Raw genomic sequence first — 16,392 nt, 5'->3', positions numbered from 1 at the left:
TTACCCGATGTTTACCTTGGTTACCAGCGTCTGCAGCTGTCAGATGCCGGCTCCCAGTCTAACACGTTCAGTTCCCCTCACTCCCAATCACATGACTTCAATGCCCGCCCATAAACTTCAAGTGGCAGGATCCTGCAAAATAACACATGCGTTTGCATGCATTTCTTTGTAAAAACAGGATCCACTTTTACAGCAAAAACGTTCATGACGCATGTTAAAAAAAACGTAGCCTAAAAAGCAGCCTAAATGAGAGCTTGTTTTTTGTGGGATGAGTTGCACTTTTGAATGACACCATTCAGTTTGCATATTATACTGTAAAACGGGGAAAAAATTCCAAGTGCAGTGAAATTGCAGAAATAATGCAGTTTCATGATTGTTTTTTGCATTTACCATGTTTACCATATTGTAAAACTGACCTGGCCACATGATTCCGAGTCAAAACTAGTTCGTAGAGACTAAACACGTACAGTTTTACCTTTATCCAACTAATGGAGAAAAAAAAAATATTGCAAAAGGAAAAATAAATTGTGCTTCTGTCACCATTTTGAGAGAACAGTAGCATTCTCATTTTACCAAATATTTGTATGTTTATTATTGTTATATTTCAATAGGGCAAAAAGGGGTGATTTGAACTTAAGGGGTTTTTTTTATTGATTTTTTTTTTAGTCTCCTTAAGGGACTTTGTCTGCACTATCCAATCGCTTCTGCTGTTCACAGCAATGCTTCAGCATCTCTGATCAGCAGAAATACTGATCTCCATTAAGTGCCAGGATTCACAGGAACTGAGTCAATACAGTGACTGGGGTCATCAGCTGATAATCAGCTGTCATGACAACCCATCACTGGCCTGTAATCTAGTTACCGGAACGCCAATGGAGGCATGAAATGTCTTGTTCCCTACCGATGCATGTTAGATTGCTCCGTCAAACTCTTGATGGCACAATCTAACAGGTTCACAGGCGTGAGTGGATCTCTGACCCACCTGCACCGATGAGCTGCACGTCTGCTGATCAGATCAGCCGACGAGTGCAGGGAAAAATATGGGCTCTCCCACATTAAAGGGGCATACACTAATAAAGATGTCTAGGTATGTCCTTGATTGTGAAGGGGGTTTATGACTAGTAGCTTAAAGGCAATGGACACCTGTGTGTAGTATAGTTCAATGCTGCATGATCCAGTTTGTTTGAATCCCAGATGAACGCAACATGCTTAAAGGGGTGGTTCACCCCTTTTCATTACTGGCCACAGATGTTGAGACAAGGATTCTCTCAAATACCTTGTGTTGCCAATAGTTTCTTGTATCACTGCCCAGAGGATGTCCTGGATGTTAGCTCCGTGAACATGGTTAGTGCAGCACTAGCATGCTGCTCTTCTCTGCAGCCACATCCATTGCTTGTGTGAAATGCATCAGCTGGAGCAATGCTAGATTTAGTGAGTGACACCAGCACCACTCTAACACAAAATAATCAGCACTGGTGTAATTTACTATCATCCTCAAAATAAGAGTCCTAATGGGGCAGCATTGGGTCCCTTACAGCTTCTAGCACAGCTCTCAAATGAAGAGTCATAAGGAGGTGGTGCTAGAAATACTGAGCAACCACAGTACTGCTCCCCGATAATGCTTAGTTTGAGGGTAGTGCTAGAGACTGTGGGAGATAGATACTAGTGTCACTCACTGCACATAGCACCAGGCCCAGCTGTCCTTCACACAAGCAATGGAAGCAGCCAGAGGAACAGCATTCAGGTACTAACACTAACCTTGGCAACAGTGTATATCACACATCCAGGACATCCTCAGAGTGCGAGGATACAAGACAAGAAACTAGTGAGAATCTGTAGTGCAGCGCTGCTCCCTGGTGAAGTTCTGTTGCAGGCAGGAGGGGAGATTGACACTTTGGGACTCTTCTGTGGTGTCACATTTGAAACTCTTAGGCTATGTTCACACACTGCGTTTTTTACCTGCGTTTTGGGTCCGTTTTTGCTGCAGAAATTTCTTGAGAAATTCTTGTAACCTTTCTGCAGACATTCCCCAGCAAAACCTATGGCAAAAAAAATTAGCTGTGCACACACTGCGTTTTTTTCTTAAGAAAATTCTTTCAGTAGATTTTCTTAAGAAAAAGAATGAGCATGTCACTTCTTTTCTGCAGCTAAGGCTATGTGCGCACGTTGCGTACAAGCCCTGCAGAAATTTCTGCAGCGATCTGAAGAGCACATGTGCGCTTTAGATCGCTGCAGAAATGTCCGTAGTGAGCGCCGATTCCATGCGCTCTGCCTGCAGCTCCTCCCATAGACAGAGCAGGAGCTGCCGGCAAAGCGCAGGAAAGAAGTGACATGTCACTTCTTTTTGCGCAGCGCTTCGGCAGTAGCCGAAGCGCTGCGCTCTTAGACGCCACGTGCGCACGGCCCCTGCACAATCTCCATAGACTGTGCAGGGGCCGCAGGACGCATGCAGTTACGCTGCGCTACAAAGCGCAGCGTAACTGCATGTTTTTACGCAACGTGCGCACATAGCCTAACTGCGTTTTTTGCCATAGATAATTGGCACAATAACGCAGGGAGCAACCAGCGGTGAAAACGCACCGAAAACGCAGGTGCGTTTTTGGTGCGTTTTTTTAACACAGGTGCACTCTTAAGAAATTTCTTAAGAAATTTTCTTAAGAAGAAGGGAATTTTGTTACTTACCGTAAATTCCTTTTCTTCTAGCTCCTATTGGGAGACCCAGACGATTGATTTAGTTTTCTGCTTTGTTTTTTGGGGTGTATAGCACTGCCTCCAGAGGCCACACAAAGCATTACACTAAAAAGTGTAAGGCCCCTCCCCTTCTGGCTATACACCCCCAGTGGGATCACTGGCTCACCAGTTTTAGTGCAAAAGCAAGAAGGAGGAAAGCCAAGAACTGGTTTAAACAAATTCACTCCGAAGTAACGTCGGAGAACTGAAAACCGTTCAACATGAACAACATGTGTACCCGAAAAACAACCAAAAATCCCGAAGGACAACAGGGCGGGTGCTGGGTCTCCCAATAGGAGCTAGAAGAAAAGGAATTTACGGTAAGTAACAAAATTCCCTTCTTCGGCGCTCCATTGGGAGACCCAGACGATTGGGACGTCCAAAAGCTGTCCCTGGGTGGGTAAAGAATACCTCATGTTAGAGCTGCGAAGACAGCCCTCCCCTACGGGGAGGCAACTGCCGCCTGCAGGACTCTTCTACCTAGGCTGGCGTCCGCCGAAGCATAGGTATGCACCTGATAATGTTTGGTGAAAGTGTGCAGACTCGACCAGGTAGCTGCCTGGCACACCTGTTGAGCCGTAGCCTGGTGTCGTAATGCCCAGGACGCACCCACGGCTCTGGTAGAATGGGCCTTCAGCCCTGATGGAAACGGAAGCCCAGCAGAACGGTAGGCTTCAAGAATTGGTTCTTTGATCCATCGAGCCAGGGTGGCCTTAGAAGCCTGCGACCCTTTGCGCTTACCAGCAACAAGAACAAAGAGTGCATCCGAACGGCGCAGGGGCGCCGTGCGGGAAATGTAGATTCTGAGTGCTCTCACCAGATCTAACAAATGTAAATCCTTCTCATACCGATGAACTGCATGAGGACAAAAAGGCGGCAAAGAGATATCCTGATTAAGATGAAAAGAGGATACCACTTTCGGGAGAAACTCCTGAATGGGTCGCAGCACTACCTTGTCCTGGTGGAAGACCAGGAAGGGAGCCTTGGATGACAGCGCTGCTAGCTCAGACACTCTCCGAAGAGATGTGATCGCTACCAGAAAAGCCACTTTCTGTGATAGTCTAGAAAGTGAAACCTCCCTCAGAGGCTCGAAGGGCGGCTTCTGGAGGGCAACTAGTACCCTGTTCAGATCCCATGGATCTAACGGCCGCTTGTACGGGGGTACGATATGACAAACCCCCTGCAGGAACGTGCGTACCTTAGAAAGTCGTGCTAGACGCTTCTGAAAAAAGACGGATAGCGCCGAGACTTGCCCTTTAAGGGAGCCGAGCGACAAACCTTTTTCTAACCCAGATTGCAGGAAAGAAAGAAATGTAGGCAATGCAAATGGCCAGGGAGACACTCCCTGAGCACAGCACCAGGATAAGAATATCCTCCACGTTCTGTGGTAGATCTTAGCGGACGTGGGCTTCCTAGCCTGTCTCATGGTGGCAACGACCCCTTGGGATAATCCTGAAGACGCTAGGATCCAGGACTCAATGGCCACACAGTCAGGTTCAGGGCCGCAGAATTCCGATGGAAAAACGGCCCTTGGGACAGCAAGTCTGGTCGGTCTGGTAGTGCCCACGGTTGGCCGACCGTGAGATGCCACAGATCCGGATACCACGCCCTCCTTGGCCAGTCTGGGGCGACGAGTATGACGCGGCTGCAGTCGGATCTGATCTTGCGTAGCACTCTGGGCAAGAGTGCCAGAGGTGGAAACACATAAGGGAGCCGGAACTGCGACCAATCTTGCACTAAGGCGTCTGCCGCCAGAGCTCTGTGATCGCGAGACCGTGCCATGAAGGTTGGGACCTTGTTGTTGTGCCGGGACGCCATTAGGTCGACGTCCGGCCTTCCCCAGCGGCGACAGATTTCCTGAAACACGTCCGGGTGAAGGGACCATTCCCCTGCGTCCATGCCCTGGCGACTGAGGAAGTCTGCTTCCCAGTTTTCTACGCCGGGGATGTGAACTGCGGATATGGTGGAGGCCGTGGCTTCCACCCACATCAGAATCCGCCGGACTTCCTGGAAGGCTTGCCGACTGCGTGTCCCCCCTTGGTGGTTGATGTATGCCACCGCTGTGGAGTTGTCCGACTGAATTCGGATCTGCCTTCCTTCCAGCCACTGCTGGAAGGCTAGTAGGGCAAGATACACTGCTCTGATTTCCAGAACATTGATCTGAAGGGTGGACTCCTGCTGGGTCCACGTACCCTGAGCCCTGTGGTGGAGAAAAACTGCTCCCCACCCTGACAGACTCGCGTCTGTCGTGACCACCGCCCAGGACGGTGGTAGGAAGGATCTTCCCTGTGATAATGAGGTGGGAAGAAGCCACCACTGCAGAGAGTCCTTGGCCGTCTGGGAAAGGGAGACTTTCCTATCCAGGGATGTTGACTTCCCGTCCCATTGGCGGAGAATGTCCCATTGAAGTGGGCGCAGATGAAACTGCGCAAACGGAACCGCCTCCATTGCCGCCACCATCTTCCCGAGGAAGTGCATGAGGCGTCTTAAGGAGTGCGACTGACTTTGAAGGAGAGCCTGCACCCCAGTCTGTAGTGACCGCTGCTTGTCCAGCGGAAGCTTCACTATCGCTGAGAGAGTATGAAACTCCATGCCAAGATACGTCAGTGATTGGGTCGGTAACAGAGTTGACTTTGAGAAGTTGATGATCCACCCGAACGTCTGGAGAGTCTCCAGTGCAACATTCAGGCTGAGTTGGCATGCCTCCTGAGAGGGTGCCTTGACAAGTAGATCGTCCAAGTAAGGGATCACAGAGTGTCCCTGAGAGTGCAAGACTGCTACCACTGCCGCCATGACCTTGGTGAACACCCGTGGGGCTGTCGCCAGACCAAATGGCAGAGCCACGAACTGAAGATGGTCGTCTCCTATCACGAAGCGTAGAAAGCGTTGGTGCTCTGTAGCAATCGGCACGTGGAGATAAGCATCTTTGATGTCTATTGATGCTAGGAAATCTCCTTGAGACATTGAGGCAATGACTGAGCGGAGGGATTCCATCCGGAACCGCATGGCGTTCACATGCTTGTTGAGCAGTTTTAGGTCCAGAACAGGACGGAATGAGCCGTCCTTTTTTGGCACCACAAAGAGATTGGAGTAAAAACCTTGTCCTTGTTCCCGAAGAGGAACAGGGACCACCACTCCTTCTGCTCTTAGAGAATGCACCGCCTGCAGAAGGGCATCTGCTCGGTCGGGATGTGGGGAAGTTCTGAAGAACCGAGGCGGAGGACGAGAACTGAACTCTATCCTGTACCCGTGAGACAAAATGTCTGTTACCCACCGGTCTTTGACCTGTGGCAGCCAAATGTCGCAAAAGCGGGAGAGCCTGCCACCGACCGAGGATGCGGAGGGAGGCGGCCGAAAGTCATGAGGCAGCCGCCTTGGAAGCGGTACCTCCGGTTGCTTTCTTGGGGCGTGAGTGAGTCCGCCAGGAATCAGAGCTCCTTTGCTCTTTCTGAGTCCCTTTGGACGAGGAGAATTGGGGCTTGCCCGAGCCTCGAAAGGACCGAAACTTTGACTGCCACTTCCTCTGTTGAGGTTTGCTTGATCTGGGCTGGGGTAAGGAGGAGTCCTTACCTTTGGACTGTTTAATGATTTCCGCCAATTGCTCACCAAACAGTCTGTCTCCAGATAATGGCAAGCTGGTTAAACATTTTTTAGAAGCAGAATCTGCTTTCCATTCTTTTAACCACAAGGCTCTGCGCAAAACTACAGAGTTGGCGGATGCCATTGAGGTACGGCTCGTAGTCTAGTACCGCATTGATAGCGTAGGTCGCAAACGCAGTCATTTGCGTAGTTAAGGACGCCACTTGCGGCACTGCTGGACTTAAGGAGTCCACCTGTGCCAGACCAGCTGAAATAGCTTGGAGCGCCCACACGGCCGCGAATGCTGGAGCAAACGACGCGCCAATAGCTTCATAGACAGATTTCAACCAAAGGTCCATCTGTCTGTCATTGGCATCTTTAAGTGAAGCCCCATCCTCCACTGCAACTATGGATCTAGCTGCAAGCCTGGATATTGGAGGGTCCACTTTTGGACACTGGGTCCAGCGTTTGACCACGTCAGGGGGAAAGGGATAACGTGTATCCTTAAGACGTTTGGAAAAACGCTTGTCCGGATAAGCATGGTGGTTCTGGATTGATTCTCTGAAGTCAGAGTGGTCCAGAAAAGTACTCAATTTACGCTTGGGATACAGGAAATGGAATTTCTCCTGCTGGGCAGCTGCCTCCTCTGCTGAAGGGGCTGGGGGAGAAATATCCAACAGCCTATTGATGGCCGCTATAAGGTCATTTACCATGGCGTCACCATCTGGCGTATCCAAATTGAGTGCGGTGCCAGGACCAGACTCCTGATCACCCACCTCTGTCTCATCATATAGAGACCCTTCTCGCTGAGACCCTGACCCGCGTGATGACGTGGAGGGTCTCTCCCAGCGAGCTCGCTTAGGCGGCCTGGGACTGTCATCAGAGTCAGAGCCCTCAGCCTGTGATGCCTGGGACCCCCTCGAAGTACGGATTAGTTCCAACTGAGGGGGACCGGGGAACATAGACACAGCAGTGTCCATGGTCTGAGCAACTGGCCTGGACTGCAAGGTCTCCAGGATTTTTGTCATAGTCACAGACATTTTATCAGCAAAGACTGCAAATTCTGTCCCCGTCACCGGGGCAGGGTTCACAGGCGTCTCTGCCTGGGCTACCACCACCATAGGCTCTGGCTGACGAAGTGCCACTGGGACTGAACATTGCACACAATGAGAGTCGTTGGAGCCTGCTGGTAGATTAGCCCCACATGCTGTACAAGCAGTGTATACAGCCCGTGCCTTGGCACCCTTGCGTTTTGTGGATGACATGTTGCTGTCTCCTCAGAGCAATATAGGGGTATACAGCCAAGAAGCGACCGTACAGTGCAGTATATATATATATATATATATATATATATATATATATATATATATATATATATATATATATATATATATATATATATATATATATATATATATATATATATATATATATATATATATATATATATAATCTGGTACAGGAAAAAGTACACCAATACAACACTGTGGCACTAGTGGGGCCAGCACTAATGTGCTGCTTACCGCCCGCTAAACGCGGGTGTGTGGTCGCCAGAAATCCCTAGTCTGGGTCTCCCAGAGCCTGTGTCCGTCCTCCAGCCAGACTGCATGCAGGAATGGCTGCCGGCGTCCTGTGGAGGGGGGGGGCGGGCCCTGGGCGTGCTCAGACCAAAAGCGGGAAACCTGCGTCCCACTGTGCCTAGTGAGAGGGCTGGAGCATGTAAATAAGGCTCCAGCCCTCGGCGCTGACGATTGCACAGCGTCTGTCCCATTCCCTGATTGACAGGGAGGGGGCGGGAACGAAGCGGAGCTAGGCCGCAAAAGCCGGGGACTAAATTTATAAGCGCCGCCGCCGTAAAAGCGCGGTCGGCGCTAAGTCCCCGGCGCACTACAAGTCCCAGCCGCGCCGCCGCTCTGAGAGTGGCCGGCACGGTAGTTCCCAGCACATGAAGTCACACAGCTAAGCTGCTGTGACTCAAACCCCAGCGTGCAGCGCTACTGTCCCCGGCGCACTAACACACCCAGCAAGTCTGGCGTGTGCGTGCCTGTCTGTACGGGGACACAGTACCTGAAAGTTGCAGGGCCTTGTCCCTGAACGGTACCCAGCTCCGTATCCAGCAGGTTCACTGGGTCTGTGGAAGGAGCCCGGCCTCAGGGCTTGGGGGCCGGTAAGATCCCACTTCCTCAGAGCCCCTCAGGGGGATGGGGAAGGAAAACAGCATGTGGGCTCCAGTCTCTGTACCCGCAATGGGTACCTCAACCTTACAAACCACAAGTGGGGTAAGAAGGGAGCATGCTGGGGGCCCCATATGGGCCCTCTTTTCTTCCATCCGACCTAGTCAGCAGCTACTGCTGACTAAACAGTGGAGCTATGCGTGGATGTCTGACCTCCTTCGCACAAAGCAGAAAACTGGTGAGCCAGTGATCCCACTGGGGGTGTATAGCCAGAAGGGGAGGGGCCTTACACTTTTTAGTGTAATGCTTTGTGTGGCCTCCGGAGGCAGTGCTATACACCCCAAAAAACAAAGCAGAAAACTAAATCAATCGTCTGGGTCTCCCAATGGAGCGCAGAAGAAAAATCATTTTTCTAGTGTGAACATAGCCTTAAGCAAAACGTCACAGGAAGTGCAGGGAAAAAAAAAAAAAAAAAAATACATTAGGGTATGTTCCCAAGTTGTAGATTTTCTGCACCTGGCACTGAGAAAAAAAGGGTGCGTTTTTTTCCCCAGCTCTTTATGGCTATTTTGTGATACGAAAAAAAGCAGAAAATTGACATGTCAATTTTTTGGTACAGCTTTTTTCTGCACCAAAATCTGCAAAAAAAAAATCTGCAACATGTGCACAGCACTTCAGAATTCTCACTTTGCTGGGATGCATTTTCCCTTCCAAACTGCTTACTACACGCAAGAAAAAAAACAAAAAAAACAATGCAGTGTGCACACTGCCTTAAACATTAGATATAGGGGAGAAGTCTATGGAATTGTATAAAAGATTATAGAAGTGGTCAGGAGGTAAATATAGTTAAATACATTTTAAGTGTCATCACCTCTTTAAAAGGGTACATGGTCCCAAGATTTGGTGACTAAGCTACGGCCACTACCAGTGCGCTCTTATATACAGCATTCTAACATACTGTATATAAGAGCACCGGCCGCTGTAGAACATAAAAATCACTTTATAATACTCATCTAAATAGATCGCTGCGGTGGATGTGGCTCAAATGGGAGTCTTCGTCCTCTGGTGCCGGCGCCTGCCCTTTCGGCCATCTTCGTCCTCTTTCTGAAGCCTGTGTGCATGATGCGGCTATGTCATACACACTCGCCGGTCCAGCGCAGGTGCACTACAATACTACTTTGATCTGCCCTCCTCAGGGGAAATCAAACGGCACCTGCTCAGGACTTGAATGCTGGCGAGTATGTATGACGTTTGACGCGTCATGCACAACAGCTTCAGAAGATTGACAAAGATGGCTGAAAGGGGAGGCGCCGGCACCGGAGTACGAAGACCCCCATTTGAGCCACATCCACCACAGCGACCGTATTATAAAGTGTTTTTTATGTTATACCCCCGGCCTGGGCTCTTCTATACTGCATGTTAGAATGCTGTATAGAAGAGCCCAGTGGTGATGGCTGCAGCTTATAGGGCAAAAAATTGGTGTTTTGCACAGATATTAGGGTATGTGCCCACGAACAGGACTCCCTGCGTCCTGGACACAACGGGTCCTGATCTGTGGGGCCGTGAGTCTCCTCTGCAGGAGACCGCAGCTGCTTGTACGGGTTCAGTGCGCTGCGGTCTCACTTGTGTTCTCCCTACGGAGGACGCATGAGATTCCACAGCAAAAAATTGACATGCTGCGGTCTGGAAAGACGCTCCACAGGTCAGTGTTTGCTGCGGAAGACAAGTACAGGGGGGCACAGGTTTTCTAGAAATCCCATCCACTTTGCTTGTACTGTACAACGCAGTGTTTTGGACGCAGCTAAATCATGCGGCAACCAAAACGCTGCAAACACTGATCGTGGGCACGCACCCTTAGTGAATTTGGTTCATTGTACTTTAGTGCTTTCACCCATATGTGTGCGCCTCTAATCTGTTGCATCTTTCCACTGCCAGAAATGAAGGACTCTTTCCTGGCTTATCTTATGATGAATGTGTCCCAGGCAAGCTCCACCCACAGAGGAGTGGTGCAAGTGACAAAACTGGTGAAAACTATGAATCAGAGCCAAATGTCTGAAAAATGCAAAAGTATAAATTAGAAATCAGGGATTGTTTTTTCTAAATGTGAGCCAAACACCATTATTGTTAGTGTGTTGTAAGGAGAGGTCATCATTGTAACATTAGAGGGAACCAGTCACCAGGTTTTTTTCCTTATGAGCTGCATCCACCATCAGTGAGCCCTTATATACAGCATTCTAGAATACTGTATTTAAGTGCCCAGGCCGCTCTGTATAACAAAAAAAAATAAAAATCTTTATTATACTCACCCTGGGGGCGGTCCAGGTCAATGGGCATCGCTGGTCTGTCCGGCAACTCCATCTTGTATAAACGCAGTCCTCCTGCATCATTTCAGAGAGACCACCATTGTGCTCCTGCGCATTTTGATCTGTCTGGCTGAGGGCAGATCAAAGTACTTTAGTGCGCATGCATGGGCAGTCTGACCTTTCCTCACTCCTGTACATTACAGTGCTCTGCCCTCAGCAGGCAGATCAAGGTGCACAAGCGCAATGGAGGCCTCTGTGTGAATGACGCAGGACTTGGGGCTGAGCAGAACTGATCAGACAAGATGGAGGCGGTGCCAACAGAGCAGTGACACCAATTGGACCAGACCACCCACTAGGTATTCTAAAGAGGGTTTTCTTTTTATGTTCTACAGCGTGGCCTGGGCTCTTATATACAGCACTCACTTGTAGTGTTGAGCGGACCCGAAGTGTAAAAGCTCGGATCTCTCTCTCAGGAAAAGATGTAGGTGATCAGCTCACCAAGCTGGATGCCTCACACAGGTCTGTAGAGAGCAATGACTGATAGAAATCAAGCATAAAACGGATCTGGCATAGAACAAGTCCCAGGTAGATAAAAATAAGCCAAATAGTCCATAGAAAACCTACAGGGTGAATACTAGCAGTGAAACACTATTGGGCACAGGTAACAGACCCGCTCTATTACTTGTGCCAACTAGTGTCTCACTGCCAGTACTTTCCCTGGAGGTTTTATATGGACTATTAAATGTTAAGTTGCATTTTTATCCACCTGGGACTTGTTCTACGCTGGATGCTTTTTTTATTTGATTAAGTGATATGGTGTATATTCACTGTTATGGGTATTTGGATGGATAAGAATCTTCTGGTAGCATTCAATAGATACTGTATAATAGTTACCCACAGCACCACTTAATGTGTTTAACCAATATCTGACTTGTTCATCCTGCCAGCACAAAGACTGGCAATGGCCGAGGTCCAGGGGGAACCTAACACTCCCTGGAAAAAGCGCCCAAGCGAAACGGACGTTGGGACCCTTTACCTGCCACCACGCTCTGCCATCCCACCAGGTATCTATGGCGCTCTGATTGCCCGTGTCAGCAGAATTGCAATCCGTTTACTGACCTTACTGACACGATCATTCTCACTATTTTTCACCCTGTGAATTTCTGCTAGTGATTGCCAGTGTCAGCGGTATATACTGCATTTCATCCATTTATGTCTGACATGGGCGCTCCTCTTTTTTTACATCTCACTCCTGCAGTTGCTATTTCTGCCTCCCTTCCTTAGATCCGACATTGTGACATTTAACCCTTACATAACTCATGGGGAGTTTGAAAACGGAGGTGTTTTAATATTTAACATCTTGTTTATCATCATCTTACCTCTCTGACTGAACTAGTTTTTATACAACCTGTCTGAGATATTACGGCTACTGCAGCCATTCCTCTTTGCTATACGACTATTGTAGTCATATTTACTGTTTTAGGGCTCACTTAACATTTTACTTCTGTTGGTCTGGCCTCTATTCCACAACTAGTCCTCACTTTCTGGCCACATTTGGCACATAGACGCACCGTTGGTAATCCCCACCACCTTTATAATTTTTGTCTTCCCTTTGGCATTCCCTGTTTTATACAGGTTTATGTATCTGGGCCTTACATACATATTTTCTGTTTTCGTTGTGGATTATCAGCGGTGCATCTAAATTTCCCCTCACCCACCCTTTTCAGTTCCTCTTCTTTTAGGTTACCTCCACACGACTACAGGGTGCTCTTTAGGGGCTCTCTTGCATCCCTTCCTTATTGGCCCCTCCATATGGGTTATGACATGAGACCTTTTATACTGTTTATAATATGTTAGTGGTCTTACTACAACTGATATTTATCGGTCTCATATCCATTGGAGCCATTCACCTGGTTTACTAAGATAAACATTACTCTGGTAGGGTTAATTGAGTGGTGGTATGGTACGTTATTACAATTGTGTTCTGTATTACATTCATAATCCATCCATCTACATCTGTGACTATCCCTTTACTTTTTATTGCAAAAACTTTGTCTTGATATTTAATATTTTTGATATTTTCTCAGTAAAAACTACTTTTTTGCAATTTCCTTGTGCCATTTCCTTTTGTATTTGTTTACAATGGACCCTAAACACTATGCAGTTTTCATGGATACTAATGCTGACCTCCCATAACACTATACCGCCTCTGATGGGCACCATTCAGGAAAGTTTTTGTAGAGCTCCATTGTTTTCCTCTACAGTACTAAACACAGACCTTACTAATAAGGAATGTGAACCTGAAAAAACATTCCACAAAAAGTACTTTATTCATATGTTCTACAGGTACACGAGTCCTACCAGCGTCAGACATGGCTGAAAGGGCGAGTATCCAATCCAGAAGCTGTAATGAGAAGAGAAGAATATTACTGCGCGGACAGACAATAGCAGGTGACAGGTAGGACCGCGCAATGGCCGGCAGACACTTGTGTGAGGTGGTCGGCGGCAGCCTGCAGGTGATGGGCAGGGTATGACCCACGTGACGGGAGCGGCCGCGCCCACTTGTCATCCCCACGAGGGTACCACAACAAAAGAGCGCGCATTCCGAACCACGTGACTGGTCGACAAGCGCCGACATCAGCGCTGAACTCGTCTACCACACCCGCCGGACAGTGTGCACTGTGGGCACAGGGCAGTGTGGAGCCCGGCAGCAGCCGTGCAGGCGGCGAGTGAGGCGGTGCCAGACTACACCTGAGCACGGCCGGGAGCGCGCCTTTTATACCGCTCTGTCAGACAATTCCCGCACTTTTCTCTCCTCACATGAGCCCGGGAATGGCAGCCGGAGCATACGCGCCTCCCACCCCACAGGTGTTCTCACTAGGCGGGCTGGTCACAGACACTCTGCCCGTGGTATAGAGACCGGTTCCCTGGCGCCCATTCATCCCCGGTACATTCTCCACACCCCGCTCCTCACAGCGCACCCGGCTCTCACCTGTCTCTGTCGATGAATACCGCGCGCGCTCTAACAGCAACGAACAAAAGCGCCCACCGCGGACACGTGACGTGCTGCGCGTGCCCCCTATTGGTCGAGACTGCGAGACCCTGCCTGACACCACGCCCTCCCCCAAATACCGACGGCAGGGGGGCACCAAGAGCGCCCACAAGTGCGCCGCCACAACCCCCCTATGTGTCTGTGTCGTTTGATGGTTTAGCCCTGTGCGCTGTGGTCTCAGCACAGCCATTGTACACCTGGGACGTACCATTATTCCACATGTGGGTCCATTCACATCTGTGTGCGAGGCTGGCAGAATTCATTCATTGCAGACGATATAGAGACTGCTATGGGGCTTTTTATCCACCTGTTACGTTATTGGAAGGATTTTCTCATTTCGGAGAATGAAGATAATGGAGGACTCTGGGCAGACAGTATTCCTACATGACTTTCCAGCATCTATGTCTTGTGTGCATGCGACTGGTGTAAGGAGATGGCCACACTGCCCACCTCAAGTATTGTGTGTATTGTGACCTGCGTTATTTGTATGATGAGCGAGCACTACCATGTTCGGGTCTCGTAACCAGGGCTGTATTTTGCCTTCGTGCTGCCCTAGGCACTTTAAGTGGTCGCGCCCCTTAGTGACAACGTAAAACTGAGTTTTCGCACACGACATCTGTTTAAGGCAGATCTACTCTGTAAAACACTTTAAAAAGTATCAATGAGAAACGAAGGGCACTAACCCCCCCCCCCCAATGGGGATCACCACAGGCACATCAAAACATAGCATGAGTATAAAATATTCCCACCACACCGTCCCCACTTATATACTGTGACTGTCACACTGCCAATAATATACTACACACTGCCCTCCCTTATAAATTATATCCACCACACCTTCCTCAATTATGAAATATGATCTGCACATTGACCTCACATCATGCTGCCCCCTCCTCACAGTGTCCCATGCATGCTGCTCCCTCCTCAATGTCCCATGCATGCTGCCCCCTCCTCCTAATGTCCCATGCATGCTGCCCCCTCCTCACAATGTCCCATGCATGCTGCCCCCTCCTCACAATGTCCCATGCATGCTGCCCCCTCCTCACAATGTCCCATGCATGCTGCTCCCTCCTCACAATGTCCCATGCATGCTGCCCCCTCCTCACAATGCCCCATGCATGCTGCCCCCTCCTCACAATGTCCCATGCATGCTGCCCCCTCCTCACAATGTCCCATGCATGCTGCCCCCTCCTCACAATGTCCCATGCATGCTGCCCCTCCTCACAATGTCCCATGCATGCTGCCCCCTCCTCCCAATGTCCCATGCATGCTGCCCCCTCCTCACAATGTCCCATGCATGCTGCCCCCTCCTCACAATGTCACATGCATGCTGCCCCTCCTCACAATGTCCCATGCATGCTGCCCCCTCCTCCCAATGTCCCATGCATGCTGCCCCCTCCTCACAATGTTCCATGCATGCTGCCCCCTCCTCCTAATGTCCCATGCATGCTGCCCCCTCCTCACAATGTCCCATGCATGCTGCCCCCTCCTCACAATGTCCCATGCATGCTGCCCCCTCCTCACAATGTCCCATGCATGCTGCCCCTCCTCACAATGTCCCATGCATGCTGCCCCCTCCTCCCAATGTCCCATGCATGCTGCCCCCTCCTCACAATGTCCCATGCATGCTGCCCCCTCCTCCCAATGTCCCATGCATGCTGCCCCCTCCTCACAGTGTCCCATGCATGCTGCTCCCTCCTCACAGTGTCCCGTGCATGCTGCCCCCTCCTCACAGTGTCCCGTGCATGCTGCCCCCTCCTCACAGTGTCCCATGCATGCTGCCCCCTCCTCACAGTGTCCCATGCATGCTGCCCCCTCCTCACAGTGTCCCATGCATGCTGCCCCCTCCATGAGCTCCTAATGCTACCTTCCTCTTTTCCATAATGACACCTCCATGCTGCCCCACTCATCATACTAAGACCACCACACTAGCGCTTATGCTGAGACCCCCCCCCCCCACACACACACACACACACACTACCCCACTCTTGATATTGACTCCCCTACATTGTTCCACTCCATACTGAGCCGACACATGCTGCCCCTTCTCCATAATGAGCTCCCAATGCTGCCCCCCTCTTATTCTGAGTCCTTACACTCCACCCCCCCATCGATATTGTCATTGCTCTATCCCTCAACCCTTGTCCTCTGTCTCTAGCATTGGCCCCTCTCTCCCATTCCCTCAGCAGCAGCCTCTCTCCCCCCGCCTCCAGCAGAAGCCTCTCCCCCAGAATCAGCCTCTCTCCCCCCAGCCTCCCCCAGCATCAGCCTCTCTCCCCCCAGCCTCCCTCAGCATCAGCCTCCCTGCTCCCAGCTTACCCCAGCATCAGCCTCTCTCCTCCCAGCCTCCCCCAGCATGAGCCTCCCTCTTCCCAGCCTCCCCCAGCATCAGCCTCCCTCTTCCCAGCCTCCCCCAGCATCAGCCTCCCTCTTCCCAGCCTCCCCCAGCATCAGCCTCCCCCAGCATCAGCCACCCTCTTCCCAGCCTCCCCCAGCATCAGCCACCCTCCTCCCAGCCTCCCCCAGCATCAGCCACCCTCCTCCCAGCCTCCCC

General features: G+C 50.2%; 1 protein-coding gene across 1 annotated transcript in view; it reads right to left on the bottom strand.

Moving 5' to 3' along the window:
• The window catches only part of STMN1 (stathmin 1), a 33,671-nt gene extending 19,852 nt beyond the window's left edge, over positions 1 to 13,819 (bottom strand). The window contains exons 1-2 of the mRNA XM_075335833.1: positions 13,779 to 13,819; positions 13,148 to 13,190 (exon numbers count right to left, since the gene is read on the bottom strand). Of these exons, the coding sequence (XP_075191948.1) occupies positions 13,148 to 13,160 (13 nt within the window). The 5' untranslated portion in view covers positions 13,161 to 13,190; positions 13,779 to 13,819. The remainder of the gene's footprint in view (positions 1 to 13,147; positions 13,191 to 13,778) is intronic.
• Between the last annotated feature and the right edge of the window lie 2,573 nt (positions 13,820 to 16,392).

Source organism: Anomaloglossus baeobatrachus, chromosome 2 (genome assembly GCF_048569485.1).
Source record: "Anomaloglossus baeobatrachus isolate aAnoBae1 chromosome 2, aAnoBae1.hap1, whole genome shotgun sequence".
In the NCBI taxonomy this organism is placed as follows: Eukaryota; Metazoa; Chordata; class Amphibia; order Anura; family Aromobatidae; genus Anomaloglossus; species Anomaloglossus baeobatrachus.
Note: the sequence above shows the minus strand (reverse complement) of the source record. Positions and strands in the feature narration are given on the sequence as shown.